Here is a 25856-nt window from a genome sequence, read left to right on the forward strand (position 1 = left end):
GATAAAAAAAAATGTTTACAGTACCACGTATATTAACATTATTGTTGGTATTGTATCAGTTACATTGTTTACTGTTTACAGTTTCTCTGTATCTATTACAGTTGATCTCAAAATGATAAAAAAAAATTGTTAATTTTGAAAAAGAAATCATTTAATGGCAATTACTTATTTACGTAGTCACGTAGTCAGTTGGTTGTATAAAAAATCACCATCAAAACTTGAACATTGGTAAACAATCGTCGTTCAAGGATAATAACTCCTACAAGCTGCGGTTGATATATATAGTTATCAAAGGTACCAAGATTATAATTTAGGACGCCATACGCGCGTTTCGTATATTTTTTTAACTTTACGCATATTTTTTTCTCTTTTTAATTTCTATCTATTGCTTTCAAGATAGTAGTTGAAAATTTACCATTCATAAAGAATAACAATCCAAGGACTCAATGATTAATTGTTTACACAGAGATACGTCTCACCTGTATGTAGTTTAGATAGTTAAAACAAAATGTTGAAAACAAAATACCAATTCTTTAGCATGTTGACTAAACAAATCATTCTAAGTCCATGAGCCGTGACTGAAAGATCAGGGCCAAATAACCTTCATAGACATAAGATATTCTTATGCTGATATAATTGTTCACTAAATTTTATAGCCTAGTCATTATTTTTCTAAATTTCTAGGAATAGAGAGTAAATACTGACATTTCAACGCCGTCAGATTTTCTGCTTCTTTTGTGAGTTAAAGATGGCCATTTACCCTTTTGTTCCATAGCAAACCATCATTGCGGAGAAAACTCAAACAAAGAGGGACGAAAGATACCAAAGGGACAGTCAAACTCATAAATCTAAAACAAACTGACAACGCCATGGCTAAAAATGAAAAAGACAAACAGACAAACAATAGTATACATGACACAACATAGAAAACTAAAGAATAAACAACACGAACCCCACCAAAAACTTAGGGTGATCTCAGGTGCTCCGGAAGGGTAAGCAGATCCTGCTCCACATGTTGCAAACTTGATAAAAGATACCTCCATGGATCCTTCAAAGCAAGTTTGATCTGAGTTGATGTAACGATTTCAAGGTAGAACCATGGAGACAGATCGATATAAGCACTTGTTTTATCCTATTTGACACAATTTGAATTTAAATAGTATTAGATATATTTAATTTCAAAATAGAATATTTTTTATACTAAGAATACATGAATAACAAATAATAAACAAATTATATACTGTTATAAAAAGTGTCTTTATAGTTTATTTGTTTCTGCACTAAAGTAATAAGGGCACTATATGTAAAATGACGAGAATACAATATTATATCTAAACATCAAAAGTTACAAAAATTTTCATATTTACAAAGACACAATTTACAATATTTCATTTCATTGTTCAGTTCAACTTGAGAAGATGGGATGCAGCGTCAGAGTTATCTACCACGTTGACAAGTCCTTGTTGGTATCGGGCTTTCAGTAGTTGGGGTCTGGTGTTTATTACTCTGTATCGTCGTTTTTTGGATGGCGGGCTCCTCCTGCTGCATAATGGATAATGTTGCATTCTATGTCTTCTTCAGTAGCTCAATGATCTCGTAGATGTTGTGGTAGGCATGTTTGAGTCTCTTCCTACTTTTTTTGTTCCATCCTTCCAGGTGATTTGTGGTTCTAGGTCAATCTGTGTAATAGTGGTTCATAGAAAGCGGTAGTTTTCAACCAAAACCTCTGTCACGTAATCTGTAAATAAGGTATAGCGGTAGGTTTTCAGCTTCTCCAATGTCCTTTTAAGTGTTAAGACAAACATCATCAACAAGGTAAAGTGGAACAAGAGGTAATACTGCGGCTCGTCGTACCAGTTGAGCTATGTCTTCATTATCTTTATAATAGGATGACTGTAGTCCATATGTTTGTGCTTTTGCCAAATACACTGGGTGAAGTTGAGACAGAAGCATCTCTTCGCGGTTATCCCTGGCCACAATGTCCGTGCTGTATTGTTGGTTGCTGTTTCGTAGTCAATAAATATTGTTTCTGGTTGAAGTTGTTACTGGTGTCGTTGAGCGATGTCTCGTATGTGGCTGAAGAAGCGTGAGTAGATGACATGGTCTTTTCCTGGCAGTAGAGCATACACTAGTGGGAACATAGAACCATCTATCATTGAATGAACTGTTTATAGCTGGTGGAAGAGCGTTGCACATGAGTAGAATGTGCCGTCGCATAAGATTGTGCTGACAGCAGCTAGATGGGTCAAGTTGTTTGTTGTTGTGAAGATCAGCATGAATGGGTAAATGTTGTCTGACGGTTAAAGAAACTGTTGTCTTGTAGTAGTAAGGCACCATTATATCTACAGGTGGATGTCGATAGTTGTCTTAGGTAGGACGGGTCTGTCGAGTGCCCTTTGGTAATAGAGTCATATCTTGCAGGAGTAGTAGGTTTGTAGTTGCTCAACAATCTGTCTGTCGTCGTTTTATTCTGGAGTGCGTAGCTTGACAAGTTCTTTCTCATAGATTAATTGTATGAGAGTAACTTCATTCTTAGCTCGTTGCTTTATAGTATGCATTATCTTTATAAGCTCTATCTTAGATTGGTTGGCTTGATGGTTGTGTGGTGGACCTAATTTGACTAAATGACCCTCATGAGTGTTAACTGTTGAAGAGCAGGCTGGAATAGTACATCGCCAGTAGACTCTGTTGTTTCTTTTGGTTTTTTTACTCTGTAAAGATGACCTCCAATGACCAAACTATCTCTACCAAACTTATTCTGTACACACTGCAGTGGTTGAATTTGTGCATTTGCCATAATTGGTTTGAATGATTTGAATGTTGTACAATTTCATATTTATAATACTATAATTCATGAGATCTGTTAAAAAAAGTCAGACGAAATTTTCAAAAAATTATTAAAAATAAATTTAGCAATCATGATTATTAAATGAAAAAGTAAAATCACAAAAATACTGAACTTAAAGAAAAATCTAATCGAAAAGTCCATAATCACATGCCAAAATAAATGACAAAACACATCAATAACGAATTGACAAGAACTGTCACATTCCTGACTTGGTACAGGAATTTTCAAATGTAGAAAATGTAGAATGATATATTATTTTTATTTTTTTAGAAGAACAAGCTAGCTTGGATGCAGATTACTATTCAAACTGTGTCATACTTATAGCTTGGCTACTAAACAGTTGCATTTATGTTCTGGTTGTTAGCATAAATAATTGGATATTTTTTATAAAAAATTTCAGAACAGTGTTTTTTAAATTTCAAATTTCAAAAAAAGTAAGTTAAATAAATTAAAAGATATTTAAATGATATTTTTTCTTATAAATCTTTAATTTCATCAGTTTACTTTTTTCAGAATGAGCCAATATTTTTTTTAAAACCATTTGTTGATAAATTGGAATAATTATTCAATTTTTCCTAATTTTTTTGTTTGATAAAATACATTTCCGTGCCAAATATATATAAAATATAGAAAAATCTTCACATTTTCTTTGATTTAATTGCAGAATGTTATATATTTTAAATATGACTATAATTCAGTAATAAACTATAATGTTTACATATACATGTAATTAAAAGTGGGCAAACCAGGATGACACCCCAGGATGAGTGAAACACGGGCAAAACCTTAATTGGAATATATTTATGTATTTGTAAAAACACACATCATTTAAGCAATTTTCGGTTTAAAGTAATCACAAATAAAGGCAAAAATAGTATACCGCTGATTCTGCTATTGATGTCATTACTCTGGAAGAACACAGCAGTCCGTAATAAATCTATCATACTTAGAATGATCCACCATATCTCAAGAGGTACCCATAAATATACACAATGATCCATCATATCTGTTGAGGTACCCAGTAATTTACAATGATCTATCATATATCTGGAAGTACCCAGTAATCTGCATAGGTTTATCATATACAAATAAGTACCCAGTAATATACATAGAGAATAATACATGGCAAAATCCGTATCATATGTCGTATCATCTCGAGACATCAATATCAGCCCGAGGGCTTTAGGCCCGAGGGATGATATTGGTCGAGGGTGATACGGCATGTGATACGGATTTTGCCATGTATTATACGCTTTATCATATATTTCAACAGAAGAGTATTATAGTATATGAACTGTTTTCTGATCCATAGCACTGGGTTACCTTCAGTTCTGCGTTTGTCTTGTTTCAAAGCTTTAAAATAACTGCTCAATTATTTATACGAAGCACCTAGGTTACCTTACAATCTGTTGTTTTGAAAATATTTAGTTTATTATTGTATATATTTGAGTGTTTTGTATTTTTTATAGTTGCATTGAGTGTGCCAAAAAATATGTTGTAAAAACTTGATGTTCGTGACGTCACATACAATATGAAAACTTTATGTTCGTGACGTTACATACCAAACAATGACGTCATTCAAAAAAATTACCTATTTTTAGAAAAAAAAATCTTAAGCAAAAAAAACCCTAAAAAACTGACTTAAGTTAAAAAAAAAAAAAAAAAAAGGTATGCGATACGGGATTTACCATGCGATACGGGATATGCGATACGGGTTTAGCCATGCGATACGGGGTATGCGATACAGGGTAGGTGATACAGACTGGAAAAAAGAACCTTTATTAGATATACAAAATAGCTGTATTTTGTACTAAATATATGATAAAATGATCTATCATATCTTGTGAAGTACCCAGAAATCTACAATACTGTATCATATCTCAGTACCCAGTAATATACAATGATCTTTCATATCTTGTGAAGTATCCAGAAATCTACCATCATATTAGTTATCTTGGTGTAATCAGGGGTGTACAGAATTTTACACCGTTGTTGAAAATTCATACACCCTGAGAGGCAGCCAAATGGTTGTATGAATTTTCAACAACGATGTAAAATTCCGTACACCTCTGTTAACACCAAGATAACGAATTTATTTCTTATGCAGCAAAAATACTGCAATCTGATTGGTTGACTACCGCGGTGTAAATAACAGCCCACCCTTGTTCACCCGGGGATAAATAAAATTAAAAAAAATTAAAAAAAAAAAAAAAAAAAAAAATGTTGCCAAAACAATTTAAAAAATAAAATTTTGCCAAAATAAAAAAAAAATTTAGAAAAAAAATAATAAGAAGAAAATGTTTTTTTTTGTAAACTCAAAAGAACACAAAAATTTTCTGAATTTTTCCAAAAATAAAGTAAAAAAGTATTTGACAATGTGCAGCAACATGGACATTGAGAAAATATTACGCTGGAAATTTTTCATTACCATTTTTTCAATTTTACATCCTGGTTTCAAAATGAGTAAAGGCATTGTTCATAAGAAATAGGAAGTACCTAAACATTTGCAAAGGTTTATCATATACAAATAAGTACCCAGTAATATACAATGATCTATCATATCTTGTGAAGTACCCAGAAATCATGTACAATAATCTTTTATATCTCAGGAAGTACCCAAACATATACAATAATAATCTATTATATCCCAGGAAGTACCCAATCATATACAACAATCTATTATATATCAGGAATTACCCAAACATTTGCAATGGTTTTTCATATACCAAGAAGTACCCAGTAATATACAATAATCTATCATATCTTGTGAAGTACCCAGAAATATGAAATGATCTATCATATACCAAGACGCACCCGGAAATACACAATGATCTATCATATCTTGTGAAGTACCCAGAAATATGAAATGATCTATCTTATCTTGTGAGGTATCCAGAAATATGAAATGATCTATCATACCTTGTGAAGTACCCAGTAATAAACAATGATCTATCATATACCAAGAAGTTCCCAGTAATATACAATGATATATAATATCTTGTGAAGTACCCAGACATACACAGTGATCTATCATATACCTAGAAGTTTCCAGTAATATACAATGATATATCATATCTTGTGAAGTACCCAGAAATACACAATGATCTATCATATCTTGTGAAGTACCCAGAAATATGAAATGATCTATCATATCTTGTGAAGTACAGAGAAATACACAATGAACCATCATATCTGTTGAAGTACCCAGATATATGCAATGAACCGCCATATCTCTAGAGGTACCTAGAAATAGGAAATGATCTATCTTATCTTGTGAAGCACCCAGAAATATGAAATGATCTATCTTATCTTGTGAAGTACCCAGAAATTTGAAATTATCGGTCATATATCAAGAAGTACCCGGAAATAAAACATATCTGTTTATAAGCCAACTAAGGACAATTTCCCCAAGTCTTACATTGTAGTTTATGTCATCTGGTTATAAGGACCGTGACGTCATCAATTCCCGAAAATGACTTGTTTTGTTGAGTGTGAATACACATTGCTACAAGACGTGTCTCGGTTCTCGGTATTTGCTAATTCAACATTCATGTGTTTAGTCATGATGTGTTTATTTGTCATTCTGGTCGGATATTGTTTTATGTCTTATCGTTTTGAGTTGTTATTCTATTTTATGTTTTCTATTCGTATGGAAAAGTACACGTTATTAATCACCCATATCATTTATATGATTTATGTTCGTAATTTTATTATGCAGCTTTTGTGTACTGTCCTATCCTATTTTAGGTATTCATTGATATATTAGGGTCAACATGTCGAAGTGTTCTATGATATTATTTATTTATGTATTTCTTTGTCCTGATGATCTTCCATTTATTTGTACTGCGTTCTTGTCACGTAATGTTGTCATTTTCAAGGTATATCCAACATTGACTTAAAGCACGAGGTTTGACTAACCAGACAACCAGGTTCAACCTTTCATTTTTGATTATCTAAAAATGTCATGTACCAATTCAGGAGTATGGCAGTTGTTATCTTATTATTTGTTTTAATGTGGGGTGCATAGTCGTTTGTTATTGTTGCACTTCCGTGTTTCTGTTGTTTCGTTGTTTTCCTCTTATTGTTGATGTGTTTCCTGGGTTTTAGTTTATGACCGGTTTTGTTTTCTCTCGATCGATTTATGACTTATAAAAAGCGGTATAACTGAAATTGCATTTATCTAAATATTTCAGAAGTACCCCAAAATCTTAAAAAAAAAAAAAACTCCGAGGAAAATTCAAAGTCCATAATCAAATGGCAAAATTCAAATATCAAACACATCAAATCAATGGCAAACAACTGTCATATTCTTGAATAGGTACATGCATTTTCATCAGTAGAAAATAAAAGGTTTTGTGAAAAGTTATCGATTACAACCTATATTTTAAAGCCTTCAACAGTTACAAATATAGAAATACATCAACTCTACAAGACAATCCTTCAGTTTCTAAAAACCACAAATCCCCGGTTACTTAAGCCTACTGCTGCATGTTCTAAATAATATCTGTCATGTTCTATTTTGATATGAACCACAAACCACAGGTTTTTAGAGCCGAATAATAAGATATTTCTATCACGTTAAATAATACTAGACATTGCAACCTTGTTACACGCACGCTCAAATGAGGACAACTCTGACATAACTGATACTTATATATCCACCATCAATTATGCATGTGTACTATTGTTATGAAAACAATTCCATTATGTTTTAGTGATAAAATATCTAGGAATATAAGATAAGGTATCGTGGGCAATAATCCAGTTATCAAATAGTTGAAAACAACGCTTTATAAAGCTGATGCACCCGAAGCGCTTTTCTCGATTGACCTTAATCGAACAATAAAGTCACTATATCCAAATAGCTAAACAATCCAAAGGATAACAAGGAAGACTGGGTTTTCTGTTTTTTGAAAGGCGTTCTCTATCTTTTTTTTACCTGTCAAATTTAAACGGCTATTTGCCGTTCTACCAAGGACTAAAACTTCTAAACAGCAAAAAATTAAAAGCGACAATTTCAAACTTTGCCACCTTTTTGTCACCATATCTCAGCAAAAGTCAAAATGATCAAAATCTAACTGACTTCAATTTTTCATCATGATACAACAGTTTAAAGCATTTGATAATTGATCCATAACTAATTTCACGAAAAGGGATATAAATGCAATTTTCCAATAGATCATCAAGGACCATAACTTCAGCCGCACTTCATCAAATTTATAACTCAGTCAGCTTTGAATCCGTTCACAATTGAAGACCTCCATACTACTAGAGTACCTTAAACAAAATGTTTTTGGTTGGATTGACAGTATAAACAACACAAACAGTATGTCCTTGAGCTGTATTTTATTATCATTATTTCGTTAACATGCTTTAAACGTTCTTTTCAAAAACTCCTATGAATGCTGCTTAATTTCGTTTCATGAACATTCTTCCATAGCATTCTACTCAGTGATTACTCATGAATGCTGCTTAATTTCATGACATGAACATGCTTTGCAATGACTCTTGCAAGTGCTCACAATTTCAAATCAAGCACATGCTTCCATAACATTCTCATAATGAATCTTATTAATGATGCCTAATTTCATGTCATGAACATGTTTCAAAAACATTCCTCCCAATGACTCTTATCAAAATACTTAATTTCATGTCATACACATGGTTCCATAACATTCTTCCTATGACTCTTATTAATTCTACTTAATTTCATGTCATGAACATGGTTCCATAACATTCTTCCTATGACTCTTATTAATGCTACTTGATTTCATGTCATACACATGCTTCCATAACATTCTTCCTATGACTCTTATTAATGCTACTTAATTTCATGTAATGCACATGCTTCCATAACATTCTTCCTATGACTCTTATTAATGCTACTTAATTTCATGTCATACACATGGTTCCATAACATTCTTCCATTGACTCTTATTAATGCTACTTAATTTCATGTCATACACATGCTTCCATAACATTCTTCCTATGACTCTTATTAATGCTACTTAATTTCATGTCATACACATGGTTCCATAACATTCTTCCAATGACTCTTATTAATGCTACTTAATTTCATGTCATGAACATGGTTCCATAACATTCTTCCTATGACTCTTATTAATGCTACTTAATTTCATGTCATGAACATGGTTCCATAACATTCTTCCCAATGACTCTTATTAATGCTACTTAATTTCATGTCATGCACATGCTTCTATAACATTCTTCCTATGACTATTATTAATGCTACTTAATTTCATGTCATGCACATGGTTCCATAACATTCTTCCCAATGACTCTTATTAATGCTACTTAATTTCATGTCATGCACATGCTTCCATAACATTCTTCCTATGACTCTTATTAATGCTACTTAATTTCATGTCATGCACATGGTTCCATAACATTCTTCCCAATGACTCTTATTAATGCTACTTAATTTCATGTCATGCACATGCTTCCATAACATTCTTCCTATGACTCTTATTAATGCTACTTGATTTTATGTCATGCACATGGTTCCATAACATTCTTCCTATGACTCTTATTAATGCTACTTGATTTCATGTCATGCACATGGTTCCATAACATTCTTCCTATGACTCTTATTAATGCTACTTAATTTCATGTCATGCACATGGTTCCATAACATTCTTCCTATGACTCTTATTAATGCTACTTAATTTCATGTCATGCACATGGTTCCATAACATTCTTCCTATGACTGTTATTAATGCTACTTAATTTCATGTCATGCACATGGTTCCATAACATTCTTCCTATGACTGTTATTAATGCTACTTAATTTCATGTTATGCACATGGTTCCATAACATTCTTCCTATGACTCTTATTAATGCTACTTAATTTCATGTCATGCACATGGTTCCATAACATTCTCCCAATGACTCTTATTAATGCTACTTGATTTCATGTCATGCACATGCTTCCATAGAAGAGGGACGAAAGATACCAAAGGGGCAGTCAAACTCATAAATCTAAAATAAACTGACAACGCCATGGCTAAAAATGAAAAAGACAAACAGAAAAACAATAGTACACATTACACAACATAGAAAACTAAAGAATAAACAACACGAACCCCACCGAAAACTAGGGGTGATCTCAGGTGATCCGGAAGGGTAAGCAGATTCTGCTCCACATGTGGCACCCGTCGTGTTGCTTATGTGATTACAAATCCGGTAAATAGTCTAATTCGGTAGGTCACATTCATGAAAGGGAAGGGGATTGTAGTTACGACGTAAAGGAACATATCCGATATCATTTGTGAAACGGTTATTCCATAACGGTCAACCAACTATGACTCATTCTTCCATAACATTCTTCCTAATACGTTTATTTCGAATACTGCTTAATTTCATGTCACGAACATGCTTCTTAATCTTAGTCTTTGCATCAGAACTAAATACATTTATTTAAAAAAATAGTTGTTGGCATGACAGGTGTTATGTTCTTCTCATATATGTTATGATGGTATGATACTAAACCCCTAACGGGAAGGATTGTGCCAGATATTCAAATGATGAAGACATAATCTTTCAGTCAGTTTAATTGGTCTGGAGCTGGCATGTCAGTTAACTGCTAGTAGTCTGTTGTTATTTATGTATTATTGTCATTTTGTTTATTTTCTTTGGTTACATCTTCTGACATCGAACTCGTTTACTTTTCTGCATTGGCTAGAGGTATAGGGGAAGGGTTGAGATCTTACAAACATGTTTAACCCAGTCGCATTTTCGCGCCTGTACCAAGTCAGGAGCCTCTAGCTTTGTTAGTCTTGTACTATTTTAATTGTAGTTTCTTGTGTACAATTTGGAGTTTAGTATGGCGTTCATTATCACTGAACTAGTATATTTGTTTAGGAGCCAGCTGAAGGACGCCGCTGTCTGCATTGCATACCTGTTGGTGAGCTTCTGCTGTTGTTTGTTCTATGGTGGGGTTGTTGTCTCTTTGACACATTCCCCATTTCCATTCTCAATTTTATTCCATAACAATCTTCCCAATGACTGTTATTCATGCTGCTTAATATCATGTCATGCACATGCTTCCATAACATTCTCCCAATGACTCTGTTTTATTACATGAAATGATTGTATTTTTCTCGGAAATATGTTTAAAATGTTGAAATGTTTTAACCAGCTGCATTTGTTTGCACCAGTCCTATATGACAGCTGTTACCAAAAAGTTTGTTTTCTATGTTTGTTGGTGTTTGTTTTTGTAGCACTTCAGTGTTTCTGTTGTTCCTTTATTCCTTGGTTTTAGTTTGTTACCTGAATAAATATTCTCTCAATCCATTTTTGACTTTTGAATAGTAGTATACTACTATTTGTCTTTATTTAATCATACCCTGTTCTAACCAGAAAACATTGAAAAACATAGCCTGTTCTAAACAGAAATTTTGAAAAACATATGCTGATCTAGACACTCTCAGAAAATGTATACCCTGTTCTAGACAGTATAAAATAGATGCTGTTCTAAATCTGGGTTCTAGACTGTATCTAAACAGTTAAATAAGCTATCTTCTAGACAAAGACTTTGTTTAAAAAAGACTCATGAAAAAGCATCCCTGTTTTGCAGCGAACTCATAGCACTAAATATATAGGAAGTAACCTCATCGGGGTGGTACATAGGTGGTTTCGTTTCTGATTTTTTACATAGATTAGATCATTGGTTTTCCTGTTTGAATTGATTAACATTAGTCACTGTGCGGCCCTTTCTAGCTTGCTGTTTGGTGTGAGCCAAGTCTCTGTGTTGAAGGCCATACTTGGACATATAATAGTTTACTTTTACAACTTGTGACTTGGATGGAGAGTTTTCTCATTGGCACTCATGAATATCACATTTTTTTATTCCTATAGAATAGTTTTTTTCGTTATGTCAAAACTGCATTATTTATAATGTAATAGATTTCTAGGTTAATATATCCTCAACTCTAAAACAGAATTTTATTGAAATCCATTACACAAGATGAGATTTGTATTATAGCACTCTCTACTACATATGCAGTAGTATCAATGAGGTAGTATGAAGTTTGGTTTTTAATGAAATATTGAGAAATTCGAAAAATGAAAAGGATCGAAGTACTGACGTAGCTTTTAATTATTTGTTTCCCCTAAGAACCACATGCATTTGATATTGTACACATGCATTCAAATGACCTCCTAATGGTACAGTTTGATGTTGTAAACATGTCAGCTCAGACTTGTGTTAAGAAAGTATTCTTCTTACTTTTCAGTCTCGTTCAGTCTCTTTAAAATTTGTTCTTGAACTATTTCCAAAACATGTGATACAAGTGGAAAATAAAGTAATCCAGTTTTCAAATTTTACGACCAATCAAGTCTGTTTTTTTAGCTAAAATTATTCTTGAGAAAATGGGTAAGGGATACAAAAAATGATTTTAAAAGAATCATGTTCATCATTTTGGTCTTTTCAAATTTCTTAAGATATGTATATTTTCAATCATTCGTAACAAAAAAGTTGAAATAATATGCATTTTGTTCTTAAAACTAAGATAAAATCACAAAATTACAAAATTGACAGCATGGTAAATTTTACACAAAAAAGCGTCAAAATATGATAAAACTTTCTTATATTAACACCTACCTATAGTTTTATTGAGTAAAATTTATTCAGATTGGTCCACTTCATCTTTATAGAAAGTATGAAAAAAAGTTTAATTGTGGAACTGTGATTTTTTTCACGATAATAGCCAAAAAATATGAAAAACGGGGAAATCATCAAAAATTGGTCATTTTCAAAGGGTCGTAGCAAAAAAAAAGTGCACCACCTTAAAATTTTTCTTCACCAATTATTTTGTTACAGTCTTATAAACCCAAAAACCAGATTAAGAAAAAAAGTTTAATACTAGAAACTTTTGGCTCCTCAGAGGTGTACATCCTTAAGGAAAGATTGTTAGCTTTGAACACTACTCATTAATAAAAAAAAATCCTGGTGTATGAAAATAAAGTTATTCAAATACAACTATAAATTTACATTTTATTTTAAAAAAAAGTTTTGCATTTGTTTGTCCATATCACATGTATGCATTGGCTTTATGTTTTGGTAAGAAATTAAATCCATCTGGAACTGGTCCTAGCAACATCTCACTAAAAAAAACAAAAAAACAACGTGTTTAATTACATTACCTATAAAACATGTAAATATACATCCTTTAAAAATATATTATACAAATTAATGTCTTTCTGTAAATAATAAGACAAATTAGAGCACCAAATCTTCTTATCTTGCAATAGAACAAAATAGTGTATTGTAAGATTTGTTTGATTTGATAACAACAAACATATTTGTGTAAAAGTAAAGAAAGTTATCATCCCTGACTGAAAAAAAATTTCATAAATAAATCAATAAAAATAAGAAGAATATTTTCTTAAAAAAATTTGTAAGGGTTCGGCGGAACCCAGTGTCTTGCCTACTTTTGCTGTTAATCGCTCAACAAAAATAGCATAGTTTAAGAAAGTTATTAAAATTTAAAAAAAACTTTAAACACAGAGTGAATGACATGTTTCCTAGGCAGAAAAACTGAGTCAATTTACAAGTAAATAACTGAAAAATAGGATTTTATTTTTACAAAATTTACTTCTGGATACTATCTTATGATCATAAACAACCTTCTGTCCAAGTTTGGAAAATATCCAGGAAAAACTTAAACCACAGAGTGAATATTTGTGGACGCCGCCTTTGATGCTGCCAACACAATGTAGGATTAATGCTTGTCTCACTTTATCAACTAAAGTCGAAGGCTTGCCAAAATTATGTAAGAATAACATATCACATCAAATTCTGAGCATTTAAAACATTGATACTGACATGAAACAAAAAAACAAATGTGGCATTGTTGTTCAAATCAATCCCCATTTTTGCAGTGTGCATTATTTTGAGTTTTTTAAAAATAGCCTTCTCAGTAATAACAATTGTTCCTGAATCAACAGTATTGCTTCATCCCCATAACACAAGTGACAGTGGACAATTCCTGTATATACAATTGTAGAAAATCAGGGTCAATATTAATTACTAAAAAATGTAATAGATATGGGTTCCTGGCTTTTTCAACAGATAATGATCCATTACTTATAAGATATGAACCAGTCTACAAAATTTCATGAAAACTGCTTTTATATAAGCATTTTTGAGTTATTGTCTGGAAACTGAAAATCTCCCATATTTATGAATAAAATCCAATAATTAGGAAAGGTAAAATCCAAAATTAACAACAATCAAAAGGGAGCTATTCAAGTAATTGTCCGACATGTTGATGATGGACAATTACTTGAATAGGGCTTTGGACAGTTTACCTTTATACATCCCATAAAAGGGTGTAAAAAAAGTTAAAATAATTATTCAATTACCTGATCTTGAGCCAATCTCCACAATTTGGACTAGACAGTAATGTTTCAAGGTCATTTCGACCTATATATTTGGGTGGTCTCTGGTTTATTTTCTGTGGAACACTTTCAAGCACTCCAACAGGAATATATCTGAGGTGAAAAAATACTCAATTTCAACCTATTTTAATCATTGAATGTAGCAGTTATGTAACTTTTAATTCTAAAAAAAGTTTAACTTTCTATCAGCACTACATTCCAGTTCGTCAATCATTTATTAATCAAAAGATGCATGTACTTTGTGAGATTGAATTTTAGAAGAGAAACCTAAACAAGAAAAGTTTTTACCTTCTCGTTTAATACAATATCTAAGCTTTATCTCAACTTTACAACTGATTTAATAATGCATTTGAAACATTACTCTGATAATTTTTCTTTAAATTATGTTAACACATTTTATATATTATGTAATTGGATGCAGTTTCAAAGAGGGATAATCGCAAATGTAAGGGATTTTTTTTTTTTTATATATTAGGTACAAAAAAGCAAAACTCTTCACAATGGTCTGTATTAATCAATGTACATATCTATAACAATATCACAACAAATAGAAGAAGCTTTGAGAAATATTTCTTTTCTTTTGCATTATCATGAAGAGACATCTACTTTTCTCTTCCTTCACAAGTTCAAAATATTTTTTCTAAAAAGACATCCACATATAAATAAATGTCTTTCAACTTTTGTATTAAGTATGTTTCATTTATTTATTAAATGATTATATTGGTTTATAATTCTTCAATGATAATTTGATTAATACCTGTAAAGAAAAGACAGCCATTCTAACAAGAATCTGCGAGTAGTTTCCACTCCCTGCTGGTCTGATCCCCAGTGCTCTAATCCATTATTGACAAAACTTTTAATCATGTCAAATCTTTCATTGGATGAAATATCCCAATGTCTCTGTTCTTTTATTTCTGTAAATATCCATGGCTTGATAAGGGCTCCCCTGAAAAAGATTAAACAAATCAGTCAGTTAATTATTACCATCATAATTATTAAAGTCATAAGAAACCTCAAATTAAAAAAAAATATGCATATGTTTTTTATAACTAAATGGATAGTTTTCATTTATATACAACTTGTGTACATATACTTTTTTTCTGAGGAAAATTCTATAATTTGTCCACATTTAGAAGAAGTTTACTTATATTTAATTGCTTCCTTCCAGAATGCAATTCGCCAACATATTTTCCGTATGCATAGTGACCTGAGCGTAACCCTCCTTGTAAAAATCTGGTGGTCCCAATAGACATGGATCTGTCATTAAAATAAACAAATATCTGATGATACATGTTAAACACGTGCTCAATACCTTTTGTTATTGGTTTACTATAAGGTGACAATGGGTAAACTTCAGCTTCAAAACACGGCATTTAATGAGCAGCCATATTTGTTAAATCATAACAGACAGAGAGAAAAAAAAATTGAGGATTATACGTTATATTTGCGTAAAAATGAGAAAATCGTGCACAGAGGACTAAGTTTATGATATATACATGCATTGGTAAAAGAATTGGATAAACATTTTTTTTCACCACTCACTTGTTTCATATGAATTTAATAACCACAAGAAGAATTTGTGATTCTTTATTAATGATTTATAACAAAAAACAATGTGCTCATGATATAAAATAAAACTTAAATTTTACAAACCTGGCAATCATGCAACCTTTGACCTCTGTTTCATTTATATGACAATCTAAGTCTTCATAGGACAGAATATCACCATTACCTGTATAAACAGAAATAAATACAATTTCTATTATAGATAAACTAAAGTTATTTATTTTTTGGGTTTATACTAGCACAGTAAAGAGACAGACCAAGAATGCTAACAAAAACAGAACCAACTCCTCTCTATGATCATGCAAATAATCACTTTTCTCTATCACAAAATGTATTAAATCCAGGACCATGTCAACAAGAAAAACAGAAGATTGTAAAAATAAATTGCTGTGACACTTGCTTGAAAGAATAATAATCAAAATATGCATGAATATAAGTTGGTTTACATGATTGCTTTTACATATCAAACTAAATAAAAAACTGAATCATGAAATATTCCTTACCAAAGACAGGCATAGGTTTGGCTAATTCTGCACACTGGTCTATATAATCCCAGTCGGCTGATTTGGTGTACCTTTGTTCTCTGGACCTACCATGTATCTAATGTACTTACCAAAGACAGGCATAGGTTTGGCTAATTCTGCACACTGATCTATATAATCCCAGTCGGCTGATTTGGTGTACCTTTGTTCTCTGGACCTACCATGTATCTAATGTACTTACCAAAGACAGGCATAGGTTTGGCTAATTCTGCACACTGGTCTATATAATCCCAGTCTGCTGATTTGGTGTACCTTTGTTCTCTGGACCTACCATGTATCTAATGTACTTACCAAAGACAGGCATAGGTTTGGCTAATTCTGCACACTGGTCTATATAATCCCAGTCTGCTGATTTGGTGTATCTTTGTTCTCTGGACCTACCATGTATCTAATGTACTTACCAAAGACAGGCATAGGTTTGGCTAATTCTGCACACTGGTCTATATAATCCCAGTCTGCTGATTTGGTGTATCTTTGTTCTCTGGACCTACCATGTATCTAATATAAGTATAGAAGGCACTATTAACTTTGTCTCAGGATTGTATCTGGCACAAGGCAATGCTTTAAGGTAACAAGAGTGCATTTATTTGTTTACATTTTACCGGCAAGTTTTTTTACCCCAAGATGGTACTCAGAATAGAATTCTATACAGCTTCTGATTGGTTGATACAGGATTGGAATTACATTTAATCAACAGCTTATCCAACATTGTTGTCCAATTAGGTTTAAAAATTGTCGAAAATCATATTCACATTTAACGAATTATAGAAAATATCTTCCATTTATGCACGTCGGAGCAGTTAAAAATATGCCTTTTTCATGAAGGGAAAAAAGTAGACGATCTTTTTCAACGGCATTTTAAGTCAATTTGAGCCGCATGACCCTTTAGTAACTAAAGTTGCTACCAGTTTTTCCCTAATTTGTGTAGTCTTTGAGAGAAAAAAAATACAAAAAACTAGTGGTACCCTATGGAAAATGCATTACGAATAATTGCGCTCTTGTAACCTTAATTTAATCATAAATATAAAAACAAGAAAAAAGAAATATAAAATATTTATTATTTTTCATCCAGATTATGAATGAAAAACATTGATTTCATCTATGGGCTAGAATAGAAAAGTTTAAGGGTGGGAGTCAGAAGTTCAAATTGAGTCGCTTTTATTCCAAAAAAAATGCAATTTTAAGGGTGATGGCTATACAAGAAGTGCCTTTTAACCACCTTTATTGTGTATTCCTAGAATAGCCCTGAATGTATTTACTCAAATATTTAGTAATATCTTCTACTACAAAATTACACTATGTCTTTTATTAACTATATAAATCCAAGAAAAGGCTATTTGCTTTCAAACTGAATAAATATATTTTTCTAAAATCATCTAAGTAAAACTAACCAAATGATTTTATTTCTGATTATACTTACTGTAACCATAGAAACCCCCCAATCCCGAAGTTTTGGAACAAGATGATGGGCGATGCTCTTGGTGTCCATAATTCCTGTTCTCATCTTTACAGTGAGGGGTATATCTAACACAGATTTCATACTTCTAATAATCTGTTCAAATTTATTTGTCTTTCCCATCAGTGCACAACCTTCTCCCTGTGAAAATACAATTATACAACTACTTGACTAAACATTCACAAAAAATGCTAACAAAATTAAATATCTAAATCTTCATTAAAAGTTTTCTGACATTGATCTAAAGGAAGTACAATTTCTTAAAAGAAAACAAAGTACATCTATTACGTGTACATTCATATCATGTGAAATGTATATGTAGGGCCTTATGAAAACTATAAAAGTAAACAAGTTTTAAACATCTAGGAACACAATTTTTTTGAGGTTGTGCCATTTCAATAAATTTGTTATTGCAAAATCCAAATCAAAGTGTGATAGGGCTGGTAAAAGCAGTTGCCATATATCCTATAGAAAATGTCAAAATAGATTAATTCTTTTCAATTGTTTCCGTACCAAATACTGTGCATTGTAAACTAGTCCAGTAATACTATATATTTTAATACCACGTGGAAATAAATATGAATTCTTGCAGATATCTACAAACACAGTAAGGTTTACCAATACCATACTCTGATGATATCAACAAAATTATTTTGATACTTTTATAAAAACAAGCAAGAGTTGTAATTCTAAAAAAAATATTAAGGACTGAGCGTATAAACATAATATTTATGTTATATGCATTTAAGGCACAATTACAACATAAGTAACCCGCCTATCAAAACCTATAACAGCAAAAAAAAAGCTAGAGAGCCCCTATAATTCTATTCATAAAAAAAACATTTAACTCTGTTGGCATGGTTGGTACGCTTTAGTAATAGACGGATAAAGATATGGCCGATAAATGAGCACTGAATTTCTTGTAAAACTACTTTTGAACAAGAAGTCGGTTACCTTTATTTGATCAAAATTCCTAAATAAAACAGCTAACTGTTAGACTTCCTTTTAAATAGTGTTTTTGTGAAATGCTTAATGAAGTTAACTTATTTCTCAATCTAAAAGTCAAGCAAACATATACTTTTACAACATTTTGAAAGAATTGTAGAAAGAAAAATGAGTACACTCTACTTCACTTAAACAAAATGGCATTTAAAAGATGACCATAAAATGGTAATGCGTTAAAAACGTAAGGAGTATTGATATAACTGATCAAATGAATACATTACCTTTTTATAAAGTAGATCTATAGGACATCCACAATTGAGGTCTAAAAAATCTGCTTCAAGCTCATCATTGATTAGTTGTGAACATCGAGTTAAAGTATCAGACCATCCTCCACAAATCTATAAGATGTTTCACTTTAGTATTATCAAACCACTATATTTCATTGTTTCCATATTTTTTAATTCACGATGAATACATTTTTATAATTTCAGATCGATTTGGGAAAATCTAGGGGTGAATCATAGCAATAAATGTTTTCAGAAATCAGAATGAATATTTGCAGATGAGATTTTTTAAAAGAAAAAGAACCAGGTGCTCGGCAGGGCGCAGCTTTATATGTCTGGAGACAACATTCAAACTTGAAACAGCTCTGAATTTGGATTGCCATAAAAAATTTCACATAATATGAGTTTCTGACAGCCTTCCCTGTGTGGAACCTTGTGGTACAATGTCAGAGAGATCCATACAGTTACACACAAGTTATTGTCTTGAAACTAGAAAAATACTTGTTTTTGGCCCTTAATTCCTAGACTGTTTGCCCAATAACCCCTTAAAAGAAATCCCAACCTTCAACGAATGGTATTACACATTGTGGTACAAAATCAGGACAATTGAAATACTAAAACATAACTTTTGTCCTGAAACTAGATAAATGCTGTTTTTGGCCCCTTTGGGCCCTAATTCCTTAACCTTTGGGGCCATAACCCCCAAAATCAATCCCAAGCTTTCTTTTGTGGTTATAAACATTGTGTTGAAACTTTATTGATTTCTTTTTACTTATTCAAAAGTTATTATCCGGAAACAATCCATGTTCAGACGATGCCGACCATGTGATACCAATATAAGACCAAAATGTTTTTTAATATTTGCGGTCGTAAAAAAATATATCATTTTGACCTAGCATTAGCAAATTTGAGTACTTCATGATTAGTACTTTGTGTCTTATTCTGTTTATTTTGTTTTGTGATTTGCATTATATTTGACTGACGAGCATGACAAGGACCTTTTTCAGATTTTTACAGCTTGTTCTTGTGTTGTGCTGTTACACTAGATTCTTCCAAATTTGTTTCTAGCTTATTGTTTTAGTAAAACTTGGTTTTAATGTTTAGAATTTTTTCACATTTTGTTGGGGCCTTCTATATATAACTATACTGTATAGGTTTCGCTCCTTGTTGAAGGTCCTAAAGTGACCAATATTAGTTTATATCCTTGACCTTTTCTCACTGGTCGACAGTTGTCTCATTGGCAATCATACCACATCTCATTATTTAAATATTGTATTCACTTTTCTTTTCTTTTCTTTTTTGAACCTATTTTTATTTTTTTTAGTGTTGTTTAATATATTCATGAATAGGTCCTTAGATCTAAGTCTTTTCAAATTCATCTTCAAAGAACAACTTTGGACCAAAATCATTAATATCAATAAGCGTATCTTTTATAAGAAAGGGCCACCAAGGTGTACAATATATGGGTTGCTATTAGAGGAGGTTTACCTGAATACCAAACAGATCTTCTGACTTGTGTCTTTTGAGTAAAGCCCATTCTGACATTTGACCTTGTAGTATATTGGTTGCCATAGCCATTTCACTACATGTTATATCTACACCATATGTCTTACAAACTCTTCTGAATGGAAGGTTTCCGACCTTAAATAAAAAACATTAAAAAACTATAATGCTGTTTCTAGGAAAACTTAAGATACTCATAACTGATCAGGTTTTCAATAAATAAAATTGTCATATATGTGGAGTTAAAATTCAAAATTTTAGAGGATATCTACTATTTTGAATGGATGTTTGTTCCTATATAAATTTCAAAAGACCATCTCATATTAATAAAACAAATATAAATGATAAAAACAATAACCTTAACTTCGTAGTGTTTTTTTTTTATCTTAGTTGTATTTATATATTAGAAAAAAGCTTTGCTGAAAAAGTCTGGGGAAATAAATAAAAACAAAACAAACATAACTTCTTCATACAATTCCATATCAGGAGCACAAATTAAATATGTTCATTTTAGCAATCTTTGTGCAAAGTTTCAGGGATCTGGATTGAAAAGATGTAATGAATTGCTTATACAAATTAACAAATGATTAAGTAACATCTCATCCCCAACATCACCATACTAAAAAATATATCAAAATAAGATATCACAAATCAATATAGATACCTCTGAATATTTTGAATTATTGATGACGTCTCTTTTGATAAAAATGCCCACACACATTCTAGACCTAGATATCTATACTTACTGTGGTGAGTGGAGCTAGGTATAATTTGTTGGAAAAATCTATCTGTAATGAAATAATAAAGAAAATCATACGCTTTAGACATGTAAGACTGTAATATCATGAATATAGTGTACATGTAGAATGAATTAAAAACTTGATAATTGTTTCTACCACATAGTGTTATACTTGTTATATAGCCTCTCTTACAGTGTTTTTTCCACAAGCTATTATTTTCAGTTTTTTTTTCTGATGTTAACAATTGTTCGATAATTGTGTGAAGAATTTTGCATTTGTTTAATTCAATTTAAATGTTTTGTTGAAGACCTGCATGCATAGAATTACATTTTTGTATTTTACAGCACTATCTCCTGAATTTGTAATTAAAGCTAATTTTGTATGTTGTTCACTTTTAAATTGACAAAAATAAATGTCTGGATGTATTTCTAAATTTACAATTTAGACTTTATCAATAAGTCTTTCAAATTTACTTTTACATCTTGTAGTATAAAATGCAAAGTTACTCATCTGTAAAACGTTCAAAAAGAAATTTGTATATAAATTGTTCTATGTAAATCTACTGAAGTTGTGAATTATACGTACAAGTTTCTTTTCCTGACTCCTTAATTTGATTGGTCCCCCTTCAGTATCACAGATAGTTGGTAATTGTTCAGATGAATTAGATCCATTATTTACTGAAGGCTGAGAGGGACCCACACTTTCGCCATCTTTATCATTCACAGATGAGGCAACCTTGTCAATGTTCTGAGTTACTCCCCTTTTCCTTTCTTGAGCTGCTACTCTTTCCTGACACCATCGTTTGATCTGTCTCTCTGAATCATTACCCTTTGAAAAGTCATACTTTTTCTTCCACAACTTAACTTGTAAATCTTTATCTAACACATTTACTGTAGTTTTTTCTGTTGACATCTTTTCAAACAATTCAGTATTAATCTTGTTTTTGAGTTCTTCCGATATATGCATTTTAGCAAAACGACAAGCAAGTCCATAATGACATTTACCAAATGTTAAAAAATTATGACATTCAGGTCCTACATCTGGTGGCTTCTTGTCCAGGAACTCCTTTATATTGTGATTAAACTTGCATTTGTCACCAAAGTTACACACCCGTTCATGTAAAACAGATGGACATAATTTCTCTCCAGCTTCCACCCTGTTGTTCACAGGTCGGTGTTTGTTTCTTCCTTTTAATTTGATCTTTTTAGGTTGAGACGCCTTGTCATCATCTTTCTTACTATCGTCAGTGGCATCCACATTTTTCCCTTTAATAAATTAAATAATTAGGCAAGAGTTCTCTAAAACTTGACATTGTTTTCTTACATTTTTTTTTAATTTTCCTACGTGTACATACTTTTGAACTCCTCAGTCATACCACTACTTAACATTTATACCTTTAATGCAGAGACAAAAATAGTTGTGATACCTTCTCATAAAATACTCACGATCATGACAATTATTTAAAAAAAATCAATTGCTGAAATTATATTATTCCCTCCTATACTTTAAATAATGAGTAAAAAGATTATCTGATTTGAATATAAGTTTATATAGGAACTACTTTTAATGTCTGTATAAACTTGTGTTACTATATGTATTTAAGCAGAAGATTATATAATAGACAAATTTACAGTCACTAAGCAGATTATTCCAAAACACCTGCAAACAAATATGTACATGTGTGTTTTTTCTATCTTTAATTTGTTTTTAGATAAACCATTATCTATAGAATAAGTATAAGTTATTGTGTCAGCCTCTTAGCACCATAATCAAATACATTGTTGTCATATTTATATTGTTTGTGTATTTTACTTTGGATTAATGTATCAATGTATATACTCTCTTTAATGTATTAATGTATATAATCTCTTTTATGTATCAATGAATATACTCTCTTTTATGTATTAATGTATATAATCTCTTTACTTTTCAGTGATATTTATACTGTTTGTGTGGGTTTTTTGGTACATGTATATATAATGTTGAGCTATATTTACGAATGATGTCTTTATACCGATGATAAAATTTAGTAAATGTTTTGACTAGTTTGTGATATCGAAAACCCTGGTGTAATATTTTTTCAGTAATACATAAATTTCTCTCGTTAAAATCTAAAACATTGTTACATATACGAGCGAATCGTACAAGTTGAGATACATAAACACCGTAAGATGGTGACAAGGGGTTTTTGGTACATGTATATATAATCTCTTTACTTTTCAGTGATATTTATACTGTTTATGTGGATTTTTTTGGTACATGTATATATCATGTATATGTAATCTCTTTACTTTTCAGTGATATATAAATTGTTCGTGTGGGTTTTTTGGTACATGTATATATCATGTATATATAATCTCTTTACTTTTCAGTGATATATAAATTGTTCGTGTGGGTTTTTTGGTACATGTATATATCATGTATATATAATCTCTTTACTTTTCAGTGATAAATAAATTGTTCATGTGGGTTTTTGGTGCATGTATATATCATGTATATATTATCTCTTTACTTTTCAGTGATTTTTATACTGTTTGTGTGGTTTTTTTGGTACATGTATATATCATGTATATATTATCTCTTTACTTTTCAGTGATATTTATACTGTTTGTGTGAGGTTTTTGGTACATGTATATATCATGTATATATAATCTCTTTACTTTTCAGTGATTCTGATTCTTCCAGTTTGGCCTTTGTTTCTTCAGATAAATATTCTACTGACACTTCTGGCTTGTAATCTTGTACTATATATCTAAAATAAGATAAACATATCAAAGTCATTTATATGATATATTTCATAGAATTACAATTACTTTAAATGTGGTGTACATGTACATTAATTGTCTATATTTCATTGGTTGATAGATGTTTGCCTAATACAGTCCTTTAACATTGTTTACAATTCCTTTCTGATATGAGTAGCTGTCATGTCTGTTGTGAATTAGTAACAGTTTTTCCTTTCTGATTTGAGTAGCTGTCATGTCTGTTTTGACTTATAAGTAACAGTTTCTGTTTCATTTACTGTGGATTCATTTATTTTTTTGTGGATTGAGGAAAACTTGCATTTTTGCTGATATTTGATTTCGTGGTTTTGCCAATCTATGCATACAAATAGATATAGGAAGATGTGGTGTGAGTGCCAATGAGACAACTCTCCATCCAAATAACAATTTAAAAAGTAAACCATTATAGGTTCAAGTACGGCCTTCAAACCATATACAAGCCTATATAAAATTTGCAATTTGTTGAACTTTTCAATTCGTGATTCACATGTACCCACAAAACCCATGAAAATTCGTATCCCACAAATAACAGTGAATCCACATTAACTAACGGTCCAGTGTTACAGAACCTGTCTGATGTAACTGCCATGTCCAATGTAACAGTTCCTGTTTTATTTAAGTGGTTCTTGTTTGATTTGACAAACTGTCTTGTCTGATTTAAATTAGTCCCTTTCCTGTCTAATATGACTGTCATGTTTAATAGTGTTGAGTTACTGTTATGTCTGAGGTAACTTTGTGTTCAAGTTTAAACTGTTCAAATACTGATTAGCTTGTTTCAGTGTTCTCCCCCAGTGCCTTTTATCATCATGGTAATGTGTTGCTATAATCCTAAATGTGATGCTATCTGAAGTGGTTTTCTTGAATAGATTATGTTATGGATGAGATGATTTAATTTTTAGAACCAAGATGGTATTTCAATTCCCTCTATTTACCTAGCTGCAAAAATGTAGCTCTTAAGGTCCTTTTGATGTTTTTTGTTTGTTTGTGTATTTACCAGGATGCTAAATGAAATATCTGAGGAGAACACTGGCTTGTTTTAAATGTTTAATTTGGCCACTATTAAAAATATTTTGGTTTGCCCAAACCCTACCCAAAGGTTGAGACAGTGGGTAGGTAGGTAGGCATTTTTTTTTTTTTCAAAAAACAGAAATTGAAGTCTCAGATGTTTATTACTCTTCATGCCTATCTGATTAAAAAAAAACTTCTTCAAATCAGGACAATAAAAGAATTTGAGTAGGCAGCTTTTTTCTGGGTAGGTAGCGTTTGGGCAAACAAACCTATTATTTATTATGGCCTTTCTTGTGAACTTCAATCTGTGAAATAATGCTATAATTTGAGTATCTATCATTCAATTACATTCCTACTTTTATAAGGGACTTACAGCTGTTATTAGTGTATTGACGATACAGTTAAGGATATATGTGACTTACTGTTCTTTTATAGGTGCAACTCCATCCCCATGGTATTTCTTTGATCGAGGTTCTTCTGTTGTGGCAGCCATCTACAAAATACAATGTCAATGACTTGATGAAATAAAACAAAATGATTTGGAGGTAGAAAATACAATGACTTGATGATACAAACTACAATGACTTGATGTCAGATAGAGATGAGCCTTGAAAGATTCAGTACTTGAGGTGGAGACGGTAGAGTTGGGCAAGGATGAAAAATTTTGTCCTGCATTTTTTTTTAGTTGTAATCTCTGTCCTGCCTTTTTATTTTTCACTCTATCCGGTCCTGCTTTTTTTTTTTTTAGTTTATCCTGAC

General features: G+C 31.5%; 1 protein-coding gene across 4 annotated transcripts in view; it reads right to left on the reverse strand.

The window, feature by feature from the left end:
- Nucleotides 1-12850: 12850 nt before the first annotated feature.
- The window catches only part of LOC134706458 (tRNA-dihydrouridine(47) synthase [NAD(P)(+)]-like), a 29380-nt gene continuing 16374 nt past the window's right edge, over nt 12851-25856 (reverse strand). For 3 of the 4 annotated variants that reach the window (XM_063565414.1, XM_063565413.1, XM_063565411.1), the window contains exons 2-13: nt 25520-25590; nt 23967-24058; nt 21892-22571; nt 21313-21354; nt 20552-20704; nt 19061-19177; nt 17799-17975; nt 16340-16436; nt 15924-16002; nt 15028-15216; nt 14235-14363; nt 12851-12974 (exon numbers count right to left, since the gene is read on the reverse strand). In XM_063565414.1, coding sequence (XP_063421484.1) covers nt 12902-12974; nt 14235-14363; nt 15028-15216; nt 15924-16002; nt 16340-16436; nt 17799-17975; nt 19061-19177; nt 20552-20704; nt 21313-21354; nt 21892-22571; nt 23967-24058; nt 25520-25590 — 1899 coding nt within the window. In that variant the 3' untranslated portion in view covers nt 12851-12901. Of the gene's footprint in view, nt 12975-14234; nt 14364-15027; nt 15217-15923; nt 16003-16339; nt 16437-16559; nt 16657-17798; nt 17976-19060; nt 19178-20551; nt 20705-21312; nt 21355-21891; nt 22572-23966; nt 24059-25519; nt 25591-25856 lie in introns of all 4 variants that reach the window. The other variant, XM_063565412.1, reaches the window with a different exon arrangement.

Source organism: Mytilus trossulus, chromosome 2 (assembly GCF_036588685.1).
Source record: "Mytilus trossulus isolate FHL-02 chromosome 2, PNRI_Mtr1.1.1.hap1, whole genome shotgun sequence".
NCBI lineage: Eukaryota > Metazoa > Mollusca > Bivalvia > Mytilida > Mytilidae > Mytilus > Mytilus trossulus.